This window comes from Artemia sp. Qi Xiang Cuo, chromosome 5, assembly GCF_049724085.1.
Source record: "Artemia sp. Qi Xiang Cuo chromosome 5, ASM4972408v1, whole genome shotgun sequence".
Taxonomy (NCBI): domain Eukaryota; kingdom Metazoa; phylum Arthropoda; class Branchiopoda; order Anostraca; family Artemiidae; genus Artemia; species Artemia sp. Qi Xiang Cuo.
In genome coordinates, this window is record NC_142798.1 from 68,091,394 (window position 1) to 68,113,370 (window position 21,977).

Here is a 21,977-nt window from a genome sequence, read left to right on the forward strand (position 1 = left end):
ATAATGAAAATGGCTATGAAATAAAACATGTACAAGAGGAAATTCAGGAAATATGCAGTTTTTTCGGTGTGCAAGCTGTTTATGTTAAGGGAAACGTGCTAACTGATAAACTCTTACTAGAAAAATGTGATAAAAACATAGCATTATTCAATTTAGAAGACTTCAAATGTGAGAAATACCTGCATTCAGTCCATGACCCAGATTATGTAGTTAGACATTTCGCTCAATTGGTAACGGAAACTATAACTTACTTGGAAAAATGCATAAGAGCTAAACCGCCAAAAAATTTGTCATACCAAGAAAACATTTTGTAAGCTTCTTTTTTTTTAAATATGTCATTATTTTTTTTTCAAAGTTTTTAATTATGTTTAATAAATAAATATATTAATTATCAAACGTTTTTATTCTTTATAGTATTAAATAGCAATTAAAATTAGACTTTCATATTCAAACTGACAGGGAACACACTTTCAAGTTAAGCATGTTGGAGAACCCTAAATAGTCACCCCTAAAAAGGTAAGTTAACCCTAAAAGGTTAAAGAATTTTTCTGAAATTATCTTAAGCCTGAGACGTTTTTATTCTTTATAATAGTCCATCGCCAAGAAAATTATAATTTCAGATTCAACATGCCAGGGAACACACTTTAAAGTTCAACATGTTAGAGAACCCTAAATAGTCACCCCTAAAAAGGTAAGTTAACCCTAAAAGGTTAAAGAATTTTTCTGAAATTATCTTAAGCCTGAGACGTTTTTATTCTTTAGAATAGTCCATCGCCACGAAAATTAGACTTTCAAATTCAACATGCCAGGGAACACACTTTTAAGTTCAACATGTTGGAGAACCCTAAATAGTCATCCCTAAAAAGCTAAGTTAACCCTAAAAGGTTAAAGAATTTTTTTGAAATTACACTCTCAGATCCAGTATGTCTGGGAACACGCTTTCAGGTTCAGCATGTAGGAGAACCCTAAATGCTCATCCCTTAAAAGGTAAGTTAACCCTAAATGGTTAAAGAATTTCTCTATTTATGTAGAGTTTAAACTAGCTATGGCTAAGTTTGCTAAAGACAAGCTATTTTCTTGCGAAAACACACAAAGTCAGAAAAAATGTTCAATGTTCCTTTAGTACCTACGCAATTAGACTAAAAATTAAGATATCTATGCAGAGTTTCAACTAGCTATGGCTAAGTTTGCTAAAGACAAGCTATTTTCTTGCGAAAACACACAAAATCAGAAAAAATGTTCAATGTTCCCTTAGTACATACTCAATTAGTCTAAATATGTAGATATCTAATTAGAGTTTCAACTATCTTTGTCTTCTATTAGTAAGGTTGCTATATTTTCTTGAGAAAAAACCCAAACACCTAAAACATATTCAATGTTCTGCGATTACAATAGAAAATAAGCTAAAAATGAAGATATTTATTTAAAGTTTAAAATGGCTCTTGCTAATTTTAATAAAGTCAAGCTTTTTTCTTGAAAACAAACTCAAAATCAGGAAAAATGTTCAATGTTCTTTCATTACTTACACAATTAGGCTAAAAATGAATTTATTTATGTAGAGTTTCAAATAGCTATGGCTAAGTTTACTAAAGACAAGCTATTTTTATTGCAAAAACACTCAAAATCATAAAAAATTTTCAATTTTGCTTTAGTACATAAGCAATTTGACTAAAAATTAATATATTTATGAAGAGTTTCAACTATATATTGCTATTGTGGCTAAAGACAAGCTATTTTCTTCCTAAAAAACACAAAATCAGAAAAAATGTTCAATTTTCCTTTAGTACATACGCAATTAGGCTAAAAATGAAGATATTTTTTCAGAGTTTCAACTAGCTATGGCTACGTTTGGTAAAGACAAGCTATTTTCTTGTGAAAACACACAAAATCAGAAAAATGTTCAATGTTCCTTTAGTACCTACACAATTAGGATAAAAATGAAGTTATTTATGCAGAGTTTCAAATATCTATGGCTAATTTTGCTAAAGACAAGCTATTTTTCTTGCGAAAACACACAACAACAGAAAAAATATTCAATGTTCTTTTAGTACATACTAAATTAGCATAAAAATGAAGATATTTATGTAGAGTTTCAAATGGCTATGGCTAAGTTTACTAAAGACAAGCTATTTTCTTGCAAAAAAACTCAAAATTAGAAAAAAATTTCCATGTTCCATTAGTACCAACACAATTAGGCTAAAAATGAAGATATTTATACAGAGTTTCAACTAGCTCTGGCTAAGTTTGCTAAAGACAAGCTATTTTCTTGCGAAAACACACAAAATCAGAAAAAATGTTCAAGGTTCATTTAGTACCTACTAAATTAGACTAAAAATAAAGATATGATTTGCAGATTTTCAACTATCTATTGTTAATCTTTATAAGGAAAATACATTTTATTGCGAAAACAAACAAAGTAAGAAGAAATTTTTCACTGTTCCTTTAGTACCCTCACAATTAGACTAAAAATGAAGATATTTATGCAGAGTTTCAACTAGCTATGGCTAAGTTTGAAAAAGACAAGCTATTTTCTTGTGAAAACACACAAAATCATAAAATATGTTCAATTGTCCTTTAGTACCTACTCACTGAGACTAAAAATTAAGATATATCTTCAGAGTTTCAACTAGCTATGTCTATTTTTGCTAAAGATAAACTATTTTAATGTGAGAACCAACAATATCTAAAAAGTGTTAAATGTTAATTTTTTAATAAATTCCGACTTCAAAACGTTAAGATCTTTATACAGTGTTTAAAATATCTATGGCTAAGTTTGCTAAATACAAGCTATTTTCTTGCGGAAACACACAAAATCAGAAAAAATGTTCAATGTTCCTTTAGTACCCTCACAATTAGACTAAAAATGCAGTTATTTATGTAGAGTTTCAACTATCTATGGCTATGTTTTCTAAATACAATCTATTTTCTTGCGACAACACACAAACTCAGAAAAAATGTTCAAAGTTCCTTGGGTGCCCGCCCAATTAGACTAAAAATGAATATATTTATGCAGAGTTTCAACTAGCTATGGCTAAGTTTGCTAAAGACAAGCTATTTTCTTGCGAAAACACACAAACTCAGAAAAAATGTTCAATTTTCCTTTAGTACCTTCACAATTAGACTAAAAATGAAGATATTTATGCAGAGTTTCAACTAGCTATGGCTAAATTTGATAAAGACAAGCTATTTTCTTGTGAAAACACGCAAAATCAGAAAAAATGTTAAATGTTCCTTTAGTACCTACGCAATTAGACTAAAAATGAAGATATCTATGCAGAGTTTCAACTAGCTATGGCTATGTTTGCTAAAGACAAGCTATTTTCTTGTGAAAACCCACAAAATCAGAAAAATGTTCAATGTTCCTTTAGTACCTACGCAATTAGACTAAAAATGAAGATATTTATTCAGAGTTTCAACTATCTATGGCTAAGTTTGCTAAAGAAAAGCTATTTTCTTGCGAAAACACACAAAATCAGAAAAAAAGTTCAATGTTCCTTTAGTACCCTCACAATTAGACTAAAAATGAAGATATTTATGCAGAGTTTAAACTATCTATGGCTAAGATTGCTAAAGACAATCTATTTTATTGCGAAAACACACAAAATCAGAAAAAATGTTCAATGTTCCTTTAGTACCTACACATTTAGAATAAAATTGAAGATATTTATTCATAGTTTCATCGAGCGGCGGATAAGTTTTCTTAGGACGAGCTATTTTCTTGCGAAAACACAAACTCAGGAAGAAATTTCAATTTTACATGAGTACAATTACTCAGATACCCAACATTTAGTGGATTATAAAGATATTCAAATATCAATTACTATGTTTGACAAAGTAAAGCTTTTGTATTGCGAGATACCAAAATCTCAGAAAAAATGTTAAAGTTTCATCTAGTACCTACATACATAGACTAAAATGAAGATATTTATGCAGAGTTTCAACTATCTATGGCTAAGTTTGCTAAAGACAAGCTTTTTTCTTGCGAAAACACACAAACTCAGAAAAAAATTTTCAATGTTCCTCTAGTACCTATGCAATTAGGCTGACATGAAGATATTTATGCAGAGTTTCAACTAGCTATGGCTAAGTTTGCTAAAGACAAGCTATTTTCTTGCGAAAACACACAAAATCAGAAAAAATATTGTTAGGTTAGGTTAAGTTAGATTAGGCTAGGTTAGCCTACGTACGCGCGCATATAGGTTAGGCTAGGTTAGGTTGGATTAATTTAGGTTAGGTTAAATTAGGTTAGGTTAGATTAAGTTAGGTTAGGTTAGGTTAGATTAGGTTAGGTTAGATTAAGTTAGGTTAGGCTAAGTTAGGTTAGGCTAGGTTAGCCTACGTACGCGCGCGTACGTAGGCTAACTTAGCCTAATCTAACTTAGCCTAACCTAACTTAATCTAACCTAACTTAATCTAACCTAACCTAACCTAACTTAATCTAACCTAACCTAATTTAACCTAACCTAACTTAATCCAACCTAACCTAACCTAACCTCTATGCGCGCGTACGTAGGCTAACCTAACCTAATCTAACTTAACCTAACCTAACAATATTTTGTCTGATTTTGTGTGTTTTCTCAAGAAAATAGCTTGGCTTTAGCAAACTCAGTCATATCTAGTTGAAACTCTTCATAAATATCTTCATGTCAGCCTAAGTGCATAGGTACTAAAGGTACATTGAACATTTTTTTTTCTGAGTGTGTGTGTTTGCTCAAGAAAATAGATTGTCTTTAGAAAAATTAGCCATAGATAGATGAAACTCTGAATAGATATCTTCATTTAAGCCTAATTGTGTAGGTACTAAAGGAACATTGAACATTTTTTCTGATTTTGTGTGTTTTCGCAAGAAAATAGCTTGTCTTTAGCAAACTTAGCCATAGCTAGTTGAAACTGTGCATAAATATATTCATTTTTAGTCTAATTGAGAGGGTACTAAAGGAACAGTGAACTTTTTTTCTGATTTTGTGTGTTTTTCGCAAGAAAATAGCTTGTCTTTAGCAAACTTAGCCATAGATAGTTGAAACTCTGCATAGATATCTTAATTTTTAGTCTAATTGCGTAGGTACTAAACGAACATTGAACATTTTTTCTGATTTTGTGTGTTTTCACAAGAAAATAGCTTGTCTTTAGCAAACTTAGCCATAGCTAGTTGAAACTCTGCATAAATATCTTCATTTTTAGTCTAATTGTGAGGGTACTAAAGGAACATTGAACATTTTTTCTGATTTTATGTGTTTTCACAAGAAAATAGCTTGTCTTTAGCAAACTTAGCCATAGCTAGTTGAAACTCTGTATAGATATCTTCATTTTTAGTCTAATTGCGTAGGTACTAAAGGAACATTGAACATTTTTCTGATTTTGTGGGTTTTCACAAGAAAATAGCTTGTCTTTAGCAAACATAGCCATAGCTAGTTGAAACTCTGCATAGATATCTTCATTTTTAGTCTAATTGCGTAGGTACTAAAGGAACATTGAACATTTTTTCTGATTTTGTGTGTTTTCACAAGAAAATAGCTTGTCTTTATCAAACTTAGCCATAGCTAGTTGAAACTCTGCATAAATATCTTCATTTTTAGTCTAATTGTGAGGGTACTAAAGGAACATTGAACATTTTTTTTTCTGATTTTGTGTTTTTTCGCAATAAAATAGCTTGTCTTTAGCAAACTTAGCCATAGCTAGTTGAAACTCTGCATAAATATCTTCATTTTTAGCCTAATTAAGTGGGTACTAAAGGAACATTGAACATTTTTTCTGATTTTGTGTGTTTTCTCAAGAAAATAGCTTGTCTTTAGTAAACTTAGCCATAGCCAGTTGAAACTCTACATAAATATCTGCATTTTTAGCCTAATTGTGAGGGTACTAAAGGAACATTGAACATTTTTTCTGATTTTGTGTGTTTTCACAAGAAAATAGCTTGTCTTTAGCAAACTTAGCCATAGCTAGTTGAAACTCTGTATAAATATCTTCATTTTTAGTCTAATTTCGTATGTACTAAAGGAACATTGAACATTTTTCTGATTTTGTGGGTTTTCCCAAGAAAATAGCTTGTCTTTAGCAAACATAGCCATAGCTAGTTGAAACTCTGCATAGATATATTCATTTTTAGACTAATTGCGTAGGTACTAAAGGAACATTTAACATTTTTTCTGATTTTGTGTGTTTTCACAAGAAAATAGCTTGTCTTTATCAAACTTAGCCATAGCTAGTTCAAACTCTGCATAAATATCTTCATTTTTAGTCTAATTGTGAGGGTACTAAAGGAACATTGAACATTTTTTTCTGATTTTGTGTTTTTTCTCAAGAAAATAGCTTGTCTTTAGCAAACTTAGCCATAGCTAGTTGAAACTCTGCATAAATATCTTCATTTTTAGTCTAATTGCGTAGGTACTAAAGGAACATTGAACATTTTTTCTGATTTTGTGTGTTTTCGCAAGAAAATAGCTTGTCTTTAGCAAACTTAGCCATAGCTAGTTGAAACTCTGCATAAATATCTTCATTTTTAGCCTAATTGCGAGGGTACTAAAGGAACATTGAAAATTTTTTTTGATTTTGTGTTTTTTATCAAGAAAATAGCTTGTCTTTAGTAAACTTAGCCATAGCTAGTTGAAACTCTACATAAATATCTTCATTTTTAGCCTAATTGCGCAGGTACTAAAAGAACATTGAATATTTTTTCGGTTTTTGTGTGTTTTCACAAGAAAATACCTTGTCTTTACCAAACTTAGCCATAGCTAGTTGAAACTCTGAATATATATCTTCATTTTTAGCCTAATTGCGTAGGTACTAAAGGAACATTGAACATTTTTTCTGATTTTGTGTGTTTTCGCAAGAAAATAGCTGGTCTTTAGAAAACTAAGCCATATCTAGTTGAAACACTGCATAAATATATTCATTTTTAGCATAATTGCGTAGGTACTAAAGTAGGATTGAAAATTTTTTCTGATTTTGTGTGTTTTCGCAAGAAAAATAGCTTGTCTTTAGCAAACTTAGCCATAGCTAGTTGAAACTCTGCATAAATAACTTCATTTTTAGTCTAATTGTGTAGGTACAAAAAGAACATTGAACTTTTTTCCGGTTTTGAGTGTTTTTTCAAGAAAAAAGCTTGATTTTAGTAAAATTATCAATATCCATTTTAAACTTTACATACCTATCTTCATTTTTAGACTATTTTCTTGTTTAAGCGCAGACCATTGTCTATTTTTTCTTTGTTTGTGTTTTTTATAAAGAAAATAGCTAATCTTTACCAAAAGTATACAAAGATAGATTGAACTCTGAATAGATATCTTCAATTTTAGACTAATTGAGTAGGTACTAAAGGAACATTGAACATTTTTTCTGATTTTGTGTGTTTTCTCAAGAAAATAGCTTGTCTTTAGCAAACTTAGCCATAGCTAGTTGAAACTCTGCATAGATATCTTCATTTTTAGTCTAATTACGTTGGTACTAGAGGAACATTGAACATTTTTTCTGATTTTGTGTGTTTTCACAAGAAAATAGCTTGTCTTTAGCAAACTTAGTCATAGCTAGTTGAAACTCTACATAAATAGAGAAATTCTTTAACCATTTAGGGTTAACTTACCATTTTAGGGATGAGCATTTAGGGTTCTCCTACATGCTGAACCTGAAAGTGTGTTCCCTAAAATACTGGATCTGAAAGTGTAATTTCAGAAAAATTCTTTAACATTTTAGGGTTAACTTACCGTTTTATGGATGATTTTTTAGGGTTCTCCAACATGTTGAAATTGAAAGTGTGTTCCCTGGCATGTTGACTATGAAAGTCTAATTTTTGTGGCGAAGAACTATTCTAAAGAATAAAAACGTCTCAGGCTTAAGATAATTTCAGAAAAATTCTTTAACCTTTTAGGGTTAACTTACCTTTTTAGGGGTGACTATTTAGGGTTCTCCAACATGCTTAAATTTAACGTGTGTTCCCTGGAATGTTTAATCTGAAATTATAATTTTCTTGGCGACGGACTATTCTAAATAATAAAAACGTCTCAGGCTTAAGATAATTTCAGAAAAATTCTTTAACCTTTTAGAGTTAAATTACCTTTTTAGGTGTTACTATTTAGGGTTCTCCAACATGCTGAACTTGAAAGTGTGGTCCCTTTCTGTTTTAATATTGAATTATAATGTTATTTGCGATTGAATAATATAAATAATAAAAACGTTTTAGGCTTAATATAATTATTGATTAAACATATTTAAAACAATTTAAAAAAAATAATGACATATTTAAAAAAAAAAGAAGATTAATAAATTTGATATGAGGAGGACCAAGTTTAGTACTTTGGATATCTGATGCATTTTTCCATGTCAGGTATCTTATCCGGTATCCATTGAGCGAAATATCTAACTTCATTTTCTGGGTCATGGACTGAATGCTGGTATTTCTCACATTTGAAGTCATCTAAATTGAATAATGCTATGTTTTTATCACATTTTTCTAGTAAGAGTTTATCAGTTGGCACGTTTCCCTTAACATAAACAGCTTACAAACCGAAAAAACTGCATATTTCCTGAATTTCCTCTTTTACATGTTTTATTTCATAGCCATTTTCAATATGTGGTCGTATGGTTTTAGCGTAAAAGCCATTTCGATTTATAAAATTTAGTGTTGGACTCCATCTGTTTTTCTCGTACTTATACATATTGTATCTGATGTTCAATTTATAGCAATGAATTTCACGTCGTTGATTGTCTAGGAGTAAGAAAGCTGCTTCGAATATAATGCCACTTGTGGAATATTTCAGACCAATATATTCTGTGTCAATCACACCAAACATTATTATATCTGAAAAAAAAAAGTGTTTAAATTAAATTTCATTTCTATTTTGTCACTATTAAAAGTGCTAAACCCCCCCCCCCCCCAACAAAAATCATGGATTCACGCCCCCTCCCCTAAATTTAGGAAAATTGTTATAGCTAAAATCGCTAAATTTCGAAGAGAAATGGTTAGATACTGAAGTAAGAAACACTTATCTTTTCATTTCTATTTTGTCACTATTAAAAGTGCTCACTCCCCCCCCCTAAATTTTTTTTTTTCGGCACTTTTCGGAGCCACAGCGCATCCCTGTGGCGCTTCTCGGGCCCCCGCATCGCTTCCCACGATGCGTCTCGAGCCCGTGGCGCATCCCTGTGGCACTTCCCTGACCCGTGGCGCCCCCCCCCGGCACGTCCCTAACCGTGCCTCCACCGTCCTCCCCGGACCCCTCGGCGCCGGCCGGGCTCCGCGGCTCCCAGCCGTTTACCTACTGCCCCAAAAAACCGTATTGTTAGGCGGCATAAGTCGTTTCGCCTACTTCCCATACAGGTTGTCTATTACTCCAAATGAGCCTAGATTATTTTTAATCGCATGTCTATTCTGTTTCCAAGCGTAGTCTCTGGGAAACAGTACAATTAAATTCGAGAACCGTTAATTCTTATTCAAAAATGTTTCCACATCACTAAAATATTGGCAAGGCTTTGTATGTTTGAAAGTTATTTTAAAATATCCTTGCGCAAATTACGGGGTTCATATGTGACAAATAGATACATTTGGATAATCTCACTCAGTTCCTTCTCTTTAAACTTTGTTGTAATCAATTGTTGCAAATAGGTGATTTTGATTTTCAAATTGTGATTTTTAATACAAATTAAACTTGAAAAATATTATATGATGTGATAAAAGCGACGAGATTGCAACATAGAAGATATCAAAGATTAGAAAAAATAGAACTTTGAGTTTCAAATGCAGTGATTATTAATAGAAATTACATAAAAATATTCGCTTATGAGATATCGAAGCGATAGCAAGGATTAGAAAAGAGCGGTTTCTATGTAAAAAATTACATTTAGATATCTCCGAGGGAGGGGGGAGCAGAGAGAAGAGTGGTTTCATAAAAAAAAATTACATTTAGATATCTCCGAGGGAGATAAATTTAAAACATTGGTTGGGGTGAGGGGTTAATATCTCACAGAGATAAGTTTATATTGGGATTGAAAAGGACTGAAAAATGAATAAATAGAAAGGTAGGAAAAAAACGCTTACATTTGCAAATCCCGGCTGCACTTGGGCACCCGAAGGACCAGGTAGTGCATGCTGGAGGGTGGACGGGGCGACGTCGCTATGTTCTTGTGCAACTGGGCCGGCTATTTCACGATCTTGCATAGCTTCGGCAGGGTTCACCATATTATAAGAAGCCGTCCACTCTCTCTTTAACTTAAACCCAGGCTGCATTGGGGCTGGCACTGAGTATGAGAAAATTAAAATAGCAGAAACAAATTTATTGTATGATTATGGTATAAAACTTATCAAGCATATCAAAAATGGGATTTATCGTAAAATGGTATATGAGAACACTTCCACCATGTTTTCCGTTGTTTAAAATCCTTTTCGTAGAATGACCTCTTATGTTGTCTCTTGAAGGGCCACTTTTTCTCTTCTCTTGGAGCATAATCATCATAATAATCCGAGTTATATCTTGCACTATACACATTTTTCTTTGGGTTTTCACTTCTGTCTTTTACGTTATAGAAAAAGCCCTCTTTTACCAGTCTTTTCTTTTGATCTTCCTTTTCTATCATACCAATCCTTCTTTTATCTGAGCTTACTTGCAATCGGTCTAAATTTCTCTCCATGTCACATATAATTTTTCTTCTCGTTTCCTCCAGATTCTTCTCATCTGTCTCTGCCTCTATGCTATCTAAACATTCAGTAGGTTCATGTGAATAGTCAAAATCATGAAAATGTCCTTTACAAATAGAACAGTTGCAATAAAAGGATATTTCTAACTCAACTTGTTCACTCATGTTATTACTCTGCTAACTAAAAACTTAGTTAATTCTATTCACAGACTAATAAAACTATAAAAAAAATCCGTTCCATATATGCCCACCGCCGATAATATGTAAGCAGCCCTCTGTTTGGATGAGAAGGAGGATGTAACCGACTCGATCATTGGCTGAGAAGGAAACATGTGATCTAACTGTTTCCTATTCCAGGACACCTTGACAGTCACCCCTCGCATGCACTTGTCCAAAAACAACAATAATAAATAAATCCATCAGGCCTAAAGATTAAAGAAGCCTTAATGTTTCTTAATTCCCTTTTCGTGAATCAATAATTTCCCCGCCGATTATGTAAATCAATTTCTCAGGTTAAGCTAACCAAACAACAATAAAGCCATTTTTTCTTCATAATTCACCCATCGTGAATAAATAATTTCCCCTAGCGATTATGTAAATCACAGATTAAAGAAGCCTAAATGTTTCTTAATTCACTCTTCGTGAATCAACAATGTCCCCGCCGATTATGTAAATCAAGTTCTCGGAAATTCACATCCCCCTCGAGTCCTAGATCAATAACATTGTTCCCGTTAGAATTCAATGCGCATGTGCAACCTTCGCCCCCCGAGTTATTACACATAGAAACATCAAATAAATCGATCTTGGAAAAAGAGGTCATTGAGCGATTACGTAATCTTTCTCCCTAATGACTCTATGCCCATATTGTTTCATAATTCCCCATGCTCGTGAATCAATAATTCCCCCATCGATTATGTAAATCACCCCTCATGTCATTCGCACGTGACCAAACAACAACAACATCAGATCGATTGACCTTGACACACACACATTAGACTCTATCGATAATCCTTGAATAAATTATGTCCCGTCAGCATTAAACTAAATTGTAGATGGCAGCACGGTGTTCGTACAGGGCTGGTACCCCCTCCTCTACTGTTGGACAAACATTTCTGGGGGGGGGGGGGTCAAACACCCTAACCCCCTGGATATGACCTTGAATCGAGCGCAGGATAGCTCTTCTTCTCTTATTGACAATCTTTTTGCATCTGTTGTCACGCTACATCGTGGTTATGAAGATTCGTTAAGTCAGTGTATTACAATATTTACAATATCTGATTTCCTAATACAAAGGATATACATTAATGGCAATCTTATAAAAGGAAAAAATTACTTAAAAATAAATATAACAAGGTTCAGGGTTGTACGAGGGAGGGGATGCTTGGGGTCCTACCCCCCCCCCCGAAATCCCAAATTTTCTCGAAGTTTTGCACAACTATTTTTCACATCATCAAGTTTGGGATCACTATAAAATATCAAATATTTTGTTATCGGGTGAATTTTATTAGATATTAATTGAGAAGTTGAATCTTTAATGTCCTTCAAAAACATGCACCGAAAAATTCTTTTACCAAAAAAAAAAAAAAAAAAAAAAAAAAAAAAAAAAACATGGATAAACCTCTCACTCTTAAAGTACCAAGGGCATTAAAATAAAAACGTTTTTCCCCCTTGGGCCGATCTTAGGTCTAATTATGTATGAAAACCATAATTTTCAAACATTTTTATTTGGTATTTTCAAAATTATATAGTTTTCAGACCTGTATCACATTTTTCTGAGCTTTGCCACTTTGAACTGTTTAAGTTAATATGCAAAACGAATGAGTTTAATATGACAACATTTTTTGTCTATAAAAATTAAAACATTCGCAGTGTATTGATTCCAAAACACAACTACAACTTCAGTGGACAGCTACACCTTCTCAAGGTGCTTGGTGTCATACTTTTTTGCTTTTTTTTTTTTTTTTTTTTTTTTTTTGTGAGGTGTGCACTTTTCTTTTAGCATAAAACGGGCTTTTGGCATGAAAATAACGAATTCCACTAAAAAAAAAATTAATAATAAAGGAATTACAGGTAAAGAATCAGAATTACTGAGATCTCACTGACGTGGCCAAAAAATTCTTTTGAATTAGGTTCCAATTAGTCAGTTCTTGCGCTCTTGTTATCCCTGATTTTCATTAACGGCCTTCCCAGATGCTCATCTGATGACGCCTTATCAGTAGATTTTCTAGATGATCGTTTTTGCCAATAGGAGGGGACAGGGGGGCTTTGGCCCCAGATTTTTCTCCCCTCCCTAGATTTCGAAAGAAATTTTTTCGTTTTTTTTCATTGAAAAATGTCTTTTTTTGTGCTTTTATTGAAAAAAGTCTCCCCACCTTTCTTAGATGCTGAAAGATAATTTCCTGCCTTCCCCTTATCTATATGAATTGACACTACTGTAGCTCATATTGCAGTGACTGTAAAAGCTAAAACTTCGTCGTTTTTGGATGAAATCTGGATGCTGAATGCATGATAAAACTGATTAGACGATAGTTTTAACAAGAAGTGAAAACGTGGGTTATCGGGGGCTCGGGCCCAGAGCCTCTCCCCTTCCCCTGAGTAAATACAGCTCAGACAGTTAAAAGGAGGATCATACAGTGCGAAAATGTCTCAAACATCTTTACCAAAAGAAAGATAGCATTAGAGAAGTGAGCTACTGAGAAATAAAAGGGCCCAAGAGTTCATTTTTTCAACAATAAAAAAAACTGAACTAAAAAGGTAAAGATTCAACTTCATATTACCCTCACAAGAACCCTCACAAGGCCGGGTATGCAAAGCAAGACTATACTTTGTATCAATTCGAAAGTACCGATCTCGATACTTTGATACATTTCGTTTACTCATTTAATTTCGTTAATAATTTCCTTTATTCATTATGGAAAGTCAGTATGCGATCTTGAAGACAGCGTTCTATAAACTATTATTTTATTCAGCTTACGTAAATTGTGTTTTATATATTTATAAAATATATTTATATTATTTATAAATTACATTTATATAAGTATATATTCTTATTTATTCAAACACATATTTATATTTATGTAAATTATATTTATATTTCGATAGATCATTGTACCTATTACCGTTACTGATGGCCTAGAAAAGAATCATTTGACAGAGACGATTAGAAGAAATTTTCCAAATGTACCTCTGAATGCCATTCCAAGGAAGTTTTTTAGTGACCAATCGGGCTTACAATACGTAAAAAAGCTTGCAATGCCCAAGTGTGCCTCTGTTCATCATATCATTTCTCAAAAGTAAGTTCTTTTTTAAGAAAAATGTGAAAAATTTATCTTTGGTGGGTCGAAGGTCAGCCATGCCCCCTCCTGTATCTGCAATAATTACGTATGTTGAGGGTTTCTGTCGCGACTCGCGTAAAGAACACTAAGAATTCATCTTGAAAATCGTATTCGGAAATGTTGGCCCTAAAAAAAATGTAAGGACGTAACCTAACCAAGGCCGTATCCAGGGGGGGGTTACCCGGTTTGAACCCCCCTCCCCCCCCCCGAAATTTTTGACCGAGTCGAAAATAAGTTGAAAATTAGTAAAACCTAGGTAAAAATCAGTATAATTAGTCGAAAACTGAGTCAAAAATTAGTACCCCCCCCCTAAAAAGTCAAAAATTAGTAACCCCCCCCCCCCGAAAAAATCCTGGATCCGCCCTTGAACCTAACCAATTTTAGTGATTATTATCTTCAAATTTAATGTAGGCCTATATAAATAATTTTTTATTTTTGTATCAAGAGGTCCCTTCGAGTTCCTATCAAACTAAATATTTGTCCCCTCCCTTATGAGGTGGCTTTTTTGTCATACCTAGAGTGGCAAAGCTCTTCAGGATAAATTTTTAACCTAATGCACGTGAGTACATACTTGCATATCAGACCCTAATAGACTCTTTCTTGGGTCACACGCAAGGATGTGTCCATTTTTTTCGGGGGTGGAGGGTCACAAAAAGAATCTTAAACAAAGCACCGATAATTTGTTTTTATAAATTTTTTCTTACGTTTTTATGGGTCAGCCAAAAATTGCGGGGGGGGAGAGTAACCCGTTAACCCCCCCCCCCCCCCCCCCCGCCCCCTGGATATGGTCTTGATCGCACGTCAAGACGAAAAAGAGGAAGATGAGGAAGAAGACGAAGACGACGAAGAAGGAAGAAGAGAAAGAAGAGGAAGACGAAGAAGAGGAAGATGAGACAAAATTGCGGGGGGAGACTAAACCGTTGACCCCTCTGGAAATGGCCTTGATCGCACGTCAAGACGAAGAAGAGGAAGATGTATCCATTCCTGTTTTTTTTTCTGTATAGGGGATTAACAATTTCACCTTCTACGATATGGCATTTTTTTCGTCTCTTAGCATTAATAATTCAATTATTAGTTTCCTATCTCATGCTTTATTTGCCATAAATTTACATTGTTGGTGTGTTTTTGGCGTGAATAGGAGGGGGGACAAGTCCTAAGTAACAACCTCAAAGCAATTTAGGAATATAACAAAAAATGCATAGTTCTAGCAGAAAGCTCATTCGCACAAGTCAAGTAAACAGAAAAGAAACGATTTAGCAAACGACACTAATTTTAGTGGCATGCAATTTACTCAGCGCTATTTTTTTTAACTCCAAATGAATGGAATAAATAAAAGCAGTGGCCGAAGTAAAAATCAAACAAGTTTGCGAATTTTTTCCTTTATTATATGGTCTTTTTTCTGAGTAATTTTCTGTCCCTCAAATCCTGCAATTTTGAACCCTATGAACGTGAAATTATTTTTTTTATGTTTGGTCTTTTTCTGAGTGGATTTTCTGTTCCCCAAATCCTGCAATTTTGATCCCGTTGAACGCGCCATTTTTTCTTTTATGTATGGCTTTTTTTCTGAGTGGATTTTCTGTCCCCCAAATGCTGTAATTTTGAACCCGTTGAACGTGAAATTTTTCGTTTTATGTATGGTCTTTTTCTGAGTGGATTTTCTGTCCCCCAAATCTTGCAATTTTGAACCCGTTGAACGCGCAATTTTTCCATCTATGTATGGTCTTTTTTCTGAGTGTATTATCTGTCCCCCAAATCCTGCAATTTTGAACCCGTTGAAGGTGCGATTTTCTTTCTATGTATGGTCTTTTTTCTGAGTGGATTTTCTATCCCCCAAATCCTTCGATTTTGAATCAGTTGAACGCGAATTTTTTCCTTCTATGTATGGTCTTTTTTCTGAGTGGATTTTCTGTCCCCCAAATCCTGCAATTTTGAACCCGTTGAAGGTGCAATTTTTCCTTCTATGTATGGTCTTTTTTCTGAGTGGATTTTCTATCCCCCAAATCCTGAAATTTTGAACCCGTTGAAGGTGCAATTTTTCCTTCTATGTATGGTCTTTTTTCTGAGTGGATTTTCTGTCCCCCAAATCCTGCAATTTTGAACCCGTTGAAGGTGCAATTTTTCCTTCTATGTATGGTCTTTTTTCTGAGTGGATTTTCTGTCCCCCAAATCCAGCAATTTTGAACCTGTTGAAGGTGCAATTTTTCCTTCTATGTATGGTCTTTTTTTCTGAGTGGATTTTCTATCCCCCAAATCCTTCGATTTTGAATCCGTTGAACCCGAATTTTCTCTTCTATGTATGGTCTTTTTTCTGAGTGGATTTTCTGTCCCCCAAATGCTGTAATTTTGAACCCGTTTGAACGTGAAATTTTTCGTTTTATGTATGGTCTTTTTCCGAGTGGATTTTCTGTCCCCCAAATCTTGCAATTTTGAACCCGTTGAACGCGCGATTTTTCCATCTATGTATGGTCTTTTTTCTGAGAGTATTTTCTGTCCCCCAAATCCTGCAATTTCGAACCCGTTTTAGGTGCAATTTTTCCTTCTATGTATGGTCTTTTTTCTGAGTGGATTTTCTATCCCCCAAATCCTTCGACTTTGAATCAGTTGAACGCGAATTTTTTCCTTCTATTTATGGTCTTTTTTTCTGAGTGGATTTTCTGCCCCCCAAATCCTTTGATTTTGAATCAGTTGAACGCGAATTTTTTCCTTCTATGTATGGTCTTTTTTCTGAGTGGATTTTCTGTCGATTTTTCTCCCCTCCCTAGATTTCGAAAGAAATTTTTTCGTTTTTTTTTCATTGAAAAATGTCTTTTTTTTGTGCTTTTATTGAAAAAAGTCTCCCCACCTTTCCTAGATGCTGAAAGATAATTTCCTGCCTTCCCCTTATCTATATGAATTGACACTACTGTAGCTCATATTGCAGTGACTGTAAAAGCTAAAACTTAGTCGTTTTTGGTTGAAATCTGGATGCTGAATGCATGATAAAACTGATTAGACGATAGTTTTAATAAGAAGTGAAAACGTGGGTTATCGGGGGCTCGGGCCCAGAGCCTCTCCCCTTCTCTGAGTAAATACAGCTCAGACAGTTAAAAGGAGGATCATACAGTGCGAAAACTACTGTCCCCCAAATCCTGTAATTTTGAACCCGTTGAAGGTGCAATTTTTCCTTCTATGTATGGTCTTTTTTCTGAGTGGATTTTCTGTCCCCCAAATGCTGTAATTTTGAACCCGTTTGAACGTAAAATTTTTCGTTTTATGTATGGTCTTTTTCCGAGTGGATTTTTTGTCCCCCAAATCTTGCAATTTTGAACCCGTTGAACGCGCAATTTTTCCTTCTATGTATGGTCTTTTTTCTGAGAGTATTTTCTGTCCCCCAAATCCTGCAATTTTGAACCCGTTTTAGGTGCAATTTTTCCTTCTATGTATGGTCTTTTTTCTGAGTGGATTTTCTATCCCCCAAATCCTTCGACTTTGAATCAGTTGAACGCGAATTTTTTCCTTCTATTAGTAGAGATGACCCTAAAGCTCGTGTCCCTCACCCCTGCTGCCACCTACAACTTTTTTTAACTCCAAATATGTGCATAGCCTCCCTAGGGAGAACATGTGGTTAATGGGGTCAATGACCTAAATTTCCAAAGGTGTCGATATTGTTGATGTTGTAAGTGCACGCTCTCAGCGAATGTCAAGGTCGATGTTGTTGTTGTTTTAAGTGCATGCTCGAGGCGAATGTTATGCCGTCCAGGAATTTGGAACACCTGTGCTGTCGACCTCAATTCACCTATCGTGAATCAATAATTCCCCTTAGAAACAACAAATTAATTCCCCTTTCTTGACAGATCAATCAACCAATGACATCATCTGTCAGACTAAAAATTTTCGCCTAGAAACGATTTTCCAGGAATAGATCCAAGTCATTAATGTCTTTGCCTCAGAAACAACTCTACTGGTCGAACTCCAAAAGATATTAATAACCAAACGCCATGGAAACAATTCTCCAAGAAACATCTTAGCGATGAATTGTTTTAGCGTGGGAATCAGGTTTCTTAGTAATTTGAAATGCGTCAGCGCAGAGATGCCAAAAACAAAAGGAACACGCTGATATTACGTTTAGGAATTATTTGAGGCGAAGCCGTTTTAGACAGGCTATGGAATTATTTCGGCGAAACAGTTAGAGACATTTTATAAGATTATTTAAAAGATGATTTTAGAAGAGGATTTGAGGGTGAAACTCTGTGGTCGTTATAATACACAAGTTCCATTTGAACAGTGTTATGGGGTCCCCTTCCACAACCCCAAAGGGTTCCGATCCCCCCACCCCGACCCCGAAGGAAGCCACCCGTCCTCAAAGGTCCCCCGGGCTCCCAAAGGGCCCCCGGCGCCCCAAAGGCTCCTGAGCCACCATTTTAATACTTTTTTAAGACTTTATTATATCTTTTCAGAACAAATTATTATTTTAGGGAATTATTTTGGCGAAACAGTTAGAGACATTTTAAAAGATGATTTAAAAGATGAGTTTAGAAGAGGATTTGAGGGTGAAACTCTGTGGTCCTTATAATACACAAGTTGTATTTTAACAGTGTCGTGAGGTCCTCTACCCCAACCCAAAGGCTCCTCATACCCCACCCCAACCCCGAAGGAAGCCCCCCGGTCCCCAAAGGTCCACCGGGCTCCCAAAAGACCACCAGGCTCCCTAAGGGCCCCCCGGACCCCCAAAGGTCCTCCACCGGACCCCAAAGGTCCACCGGGCTCCCAAAGGACCAATCGGCCCTCAAGTGCCCCCCAGAGCCCCAAAGGCCCTCCCCAGACCCCCACAGGCCCTCCCCGGGCCCCCCAAAGGCCCACCCCGAGTCCGCAAAGGTCCACAGGGCTCCCAAAGGGCCACCCGGCCCTAAAGGGCCCCCAGACCCCCAAAGGACCCCCGGCGCCCCAAAGGCCCCTGAGCCCCCATTTTTTAATACTTTTTTATGGCTTTATTATATCTTTTCAGAACAAGTTTTTTTCATAATGTCCTTCCTAAACCCATTTTACAAGTTGAAGTACCCATCCTTTTCACCCACAACATTACTATACTGATTTTTGAATGCTCCAACACCAAGCAATACTTTTCAATGGCATTTAAGAACAAGTTCTTTTCTTAATGTCCGTACTAAACCCATTTTACAAATTGAAGTACCCATCCTTTACACCCACAACTTTACTTTACAGCTTTTTGAATGCTCCAAAAACAATCAATACTTTTCAAAGGGAATTTCATAAAACTTTTTTTTCTTAATTTCCGTGCTAAACCCATTTTTACAAGTGCAAGTACCTACCCTTTTCACACACAACTTTACTTTACAGCGTTTTGAATGCTCAACACCAAGGAATACTTTTCAAAAGGCATTTCAGAACAAGTTCTATTCTTAGTGACCGTTCTAAACCCATTTTACAAATTGAAGTACCCATCCTTTTCACCCACAACTTAGTTATAGGTAAGAGTTTGAAGTTTTACCTTAGAGACTTAGCTTAGAGTTTTAGCTTGGTAAAGAGTTTTAGTTTGGTTTAGTTTTAGTTATAAGTTTAGAGGGTTTTTTTTATCTTAGACTCTTAGTTTAGAGTTTTTGTTAGAGTTCTAGTTTAGTTTAGTTTTAGTTAAGAATTTAGAGTTTTTAGCTTAAAGTCTTAGCTTAAAGTTTTAGTTTGGTTTAGTTCTAGTTTAGTTTAGTTTTAGTTAAGAGTTTAGAGTTTTTAGCTTAGAGTCTTAGCTTAAAGTTTTAGTTTTGTTTAGTTTTAGTTAAAAGTTTATAGTTTTTTTATCTTAGAGTCTTAGCTTACAGTTTTTGTTAGAGTTCTAGTTTAGTTTAGTTTTAGTTAAGAGTTTAGAGTTTTTAGCTTAGAGTCGTAGCTTAGAGTTTTATTCAGATTTCTAGTTTAGTTAAGTTTAGTTACAGTTCAGAATTTAGAGTTTTAGCTTAGAGTCATAGCTTATAATTCTACTTAAAGTTGTAGTTTGGTTAAGTTTTAGTTAAGAGTTCCGAGTTTTAGCTTAGAGTCTTAGCTTAGAGTTTTTGTTAGAGTTGAAGTTTAGTTTAATTTTAGTTATGAATTTGATGTTTTACCTTTGAGTTTCAGTTAGAGTTTTATTTTAGTTTACTTTTAGTTAAGAGTTTGGAGTTTTTATCTTAGAGTCTTTTCTTAAAGTTTTAGTTTGGTTTTGTTTTATTTAAAAGCTTAGAGTTTTTTTTTTATATTAGAGTATTAGCTTAGAGTTTTTTTTAGGGTTCTAGTTTAGTTTAGTTTTAGTTAAGAGTTTAGAGTTTTTAGCTTAGAGTCTTCGCTTAGAGTTTTATTCAGAGTTCTAGTTTAGTTTAGTTTAGTTACAGTTCAGAATTTAGAGTTTTAGCTTAGAGTCATAGCTTATAATTTTACTTAAAGTTGTAGTTTGGTTAAGTTTTAGTTAAGAGTTTCGAGTTTTAGCTTAGAGTCTTAGCTTAGAGTTTTACTTAGAGTTCTAGTTTAGTTTAGTTTTAGTTAAGAGTTTCGAGTTTTACCTTAGAGTTTTAGCCTAGATTTTTAGTTAGAGTTAAAATTTAGTTTAATTATAGTTACGAATTTAGATTTTTAGCTTAGAGTAATAGCTTAGAGTTTTACTTAAAGTTTTAGTTTGGCTAAGTTTTATTTAAGAGTTTCGAGTTTTAGCTTAGAGTTTTTTGTTAGGGTTCTAGTTTAGTTTAATTTTAGTTAATAGTTTGATGTTTTAACTATGAGTTTCAGTTAGAGTTCTAGTTTAGTTTTAGTTAAGAGTTTGGTGTTTTACCTTAGAGTCTTAGCTTAGAGTTCTAGTTTAGTTTAGTTTTACTTAATAGTTTAGAGTTTTAGCTTAGAGTCTCAGCTTGGAGTTTCTGTTAGAGTTCTAGTTTATTTTAGTTTTAGTTAAGAGTTTAGTGTTTTTAGATTATAGTCTTATCTTAGAGTTTATGTTGAAGTTCTAGTATAGTTTAGTTTTAGTTTAGAGTTTTAGCTTAGAGTCTTAGCTTATAGTTTTTGTTATAGTTGAAGTTTATTTTATTTTTATTTAATAGTTTAGAGTTTTTTTTTTTTTTATATTTCCATTTTATTTTATATTTATTTTATATTTCTTTTTTTTAAAATTTTTTTTAAGTTATATTTATATTTTATTTTATTTTTATTTAATAGTTTATATTTTAACATAGAGTCTTAGCTTAGAGTTTTACTTAAAGTTATAGTTTGGTTAAGTTTTATTTAAGAGTTTAGAGTTTTAGCTTAGAGTCATAGTTTAGAGTTTTACTTAAAGTTATAGTTTGCTTAAGTTTTAGTTAAGAGTTTAGAGTTTTTAGCTTAGAGTTTTTGTTGAAGTTCTAGTTTAGTTTAGTTTTAGTTAATAGTTTAGAGTTTTAGCTTAGAGTCTTAGCTTAGAGTTTTTTTTAGAGTTGAAGTTTAGTTTATATTAGTTAAGAATTTGATGTTTTACCTTTGATTTTCAGTTAGAGTTCTAGTCTAGTTTAATTTTAGTTTAGAGTTTACAGTTTTTTAGATTAGAGTCTTAGCTTAGAGGTTTAGTTAGAGTTCTAGTTTAGTTTAGTTTTAGTTAAGAGTTTAGAATTTTAGCTTAGATTATTATCTTATAGTTTTTGTTATAGTTCTAGTTTATTTTAGTTTTGAGTTCTAGTTTAGTTTACATATAGTTAAGAGTTTGGAGTTTTACCTTAGAGACTTAGCATAGAGTTTTATTTTAGTTTAGTTTTAGTTAAGAGTTTAGAGTTTTTTAGATTATAGTTTTTACTAGATTTCTAGTTTAGTTAAGTTTTAGTTAAGAGTTTAGTGTTTTAATTAAGAGTCTTTGTTTATAGTTTCTGTTAAATTTCTAGTTTAGTTTTAGTGAAGAGTTTTGAATTTTTAGATTCTATTCTTAGCATAGAGTTTTCTCTATATTTCTATTTGATTTTAGTTATAGTCAATAGTTTAGAGTTTTTATATTAGAGTCTTAGCTTAGAGTTTTTGTTGAATTTTTAGTTTATC

The 21,977-nt window shown here is 33.7% G+C and overlaps 1 protein-coding gene across 1 annotated transcript in view; it reads left to right on the top strand.

Moving 5' to 3' along the window:
- Positions 1-21,977, top strand: part of LOC148952428 (mutS protein homolog 4-like) — a 114,803-nt gene that overhangs the window by 58,020 nt on the left and 34,806 nt on the right. Inside the window, exon 6 of the mRNA XM_089088956.1 lies at positions 13,729-13,919. Within this exon, the coding sequence (XP_088945082.1) occupies positions 13,729-13,919 (191 nt within the window). The remainder of the gene's footprint in view (positions 1-13,728; positions 13,920-21,977) is intronic.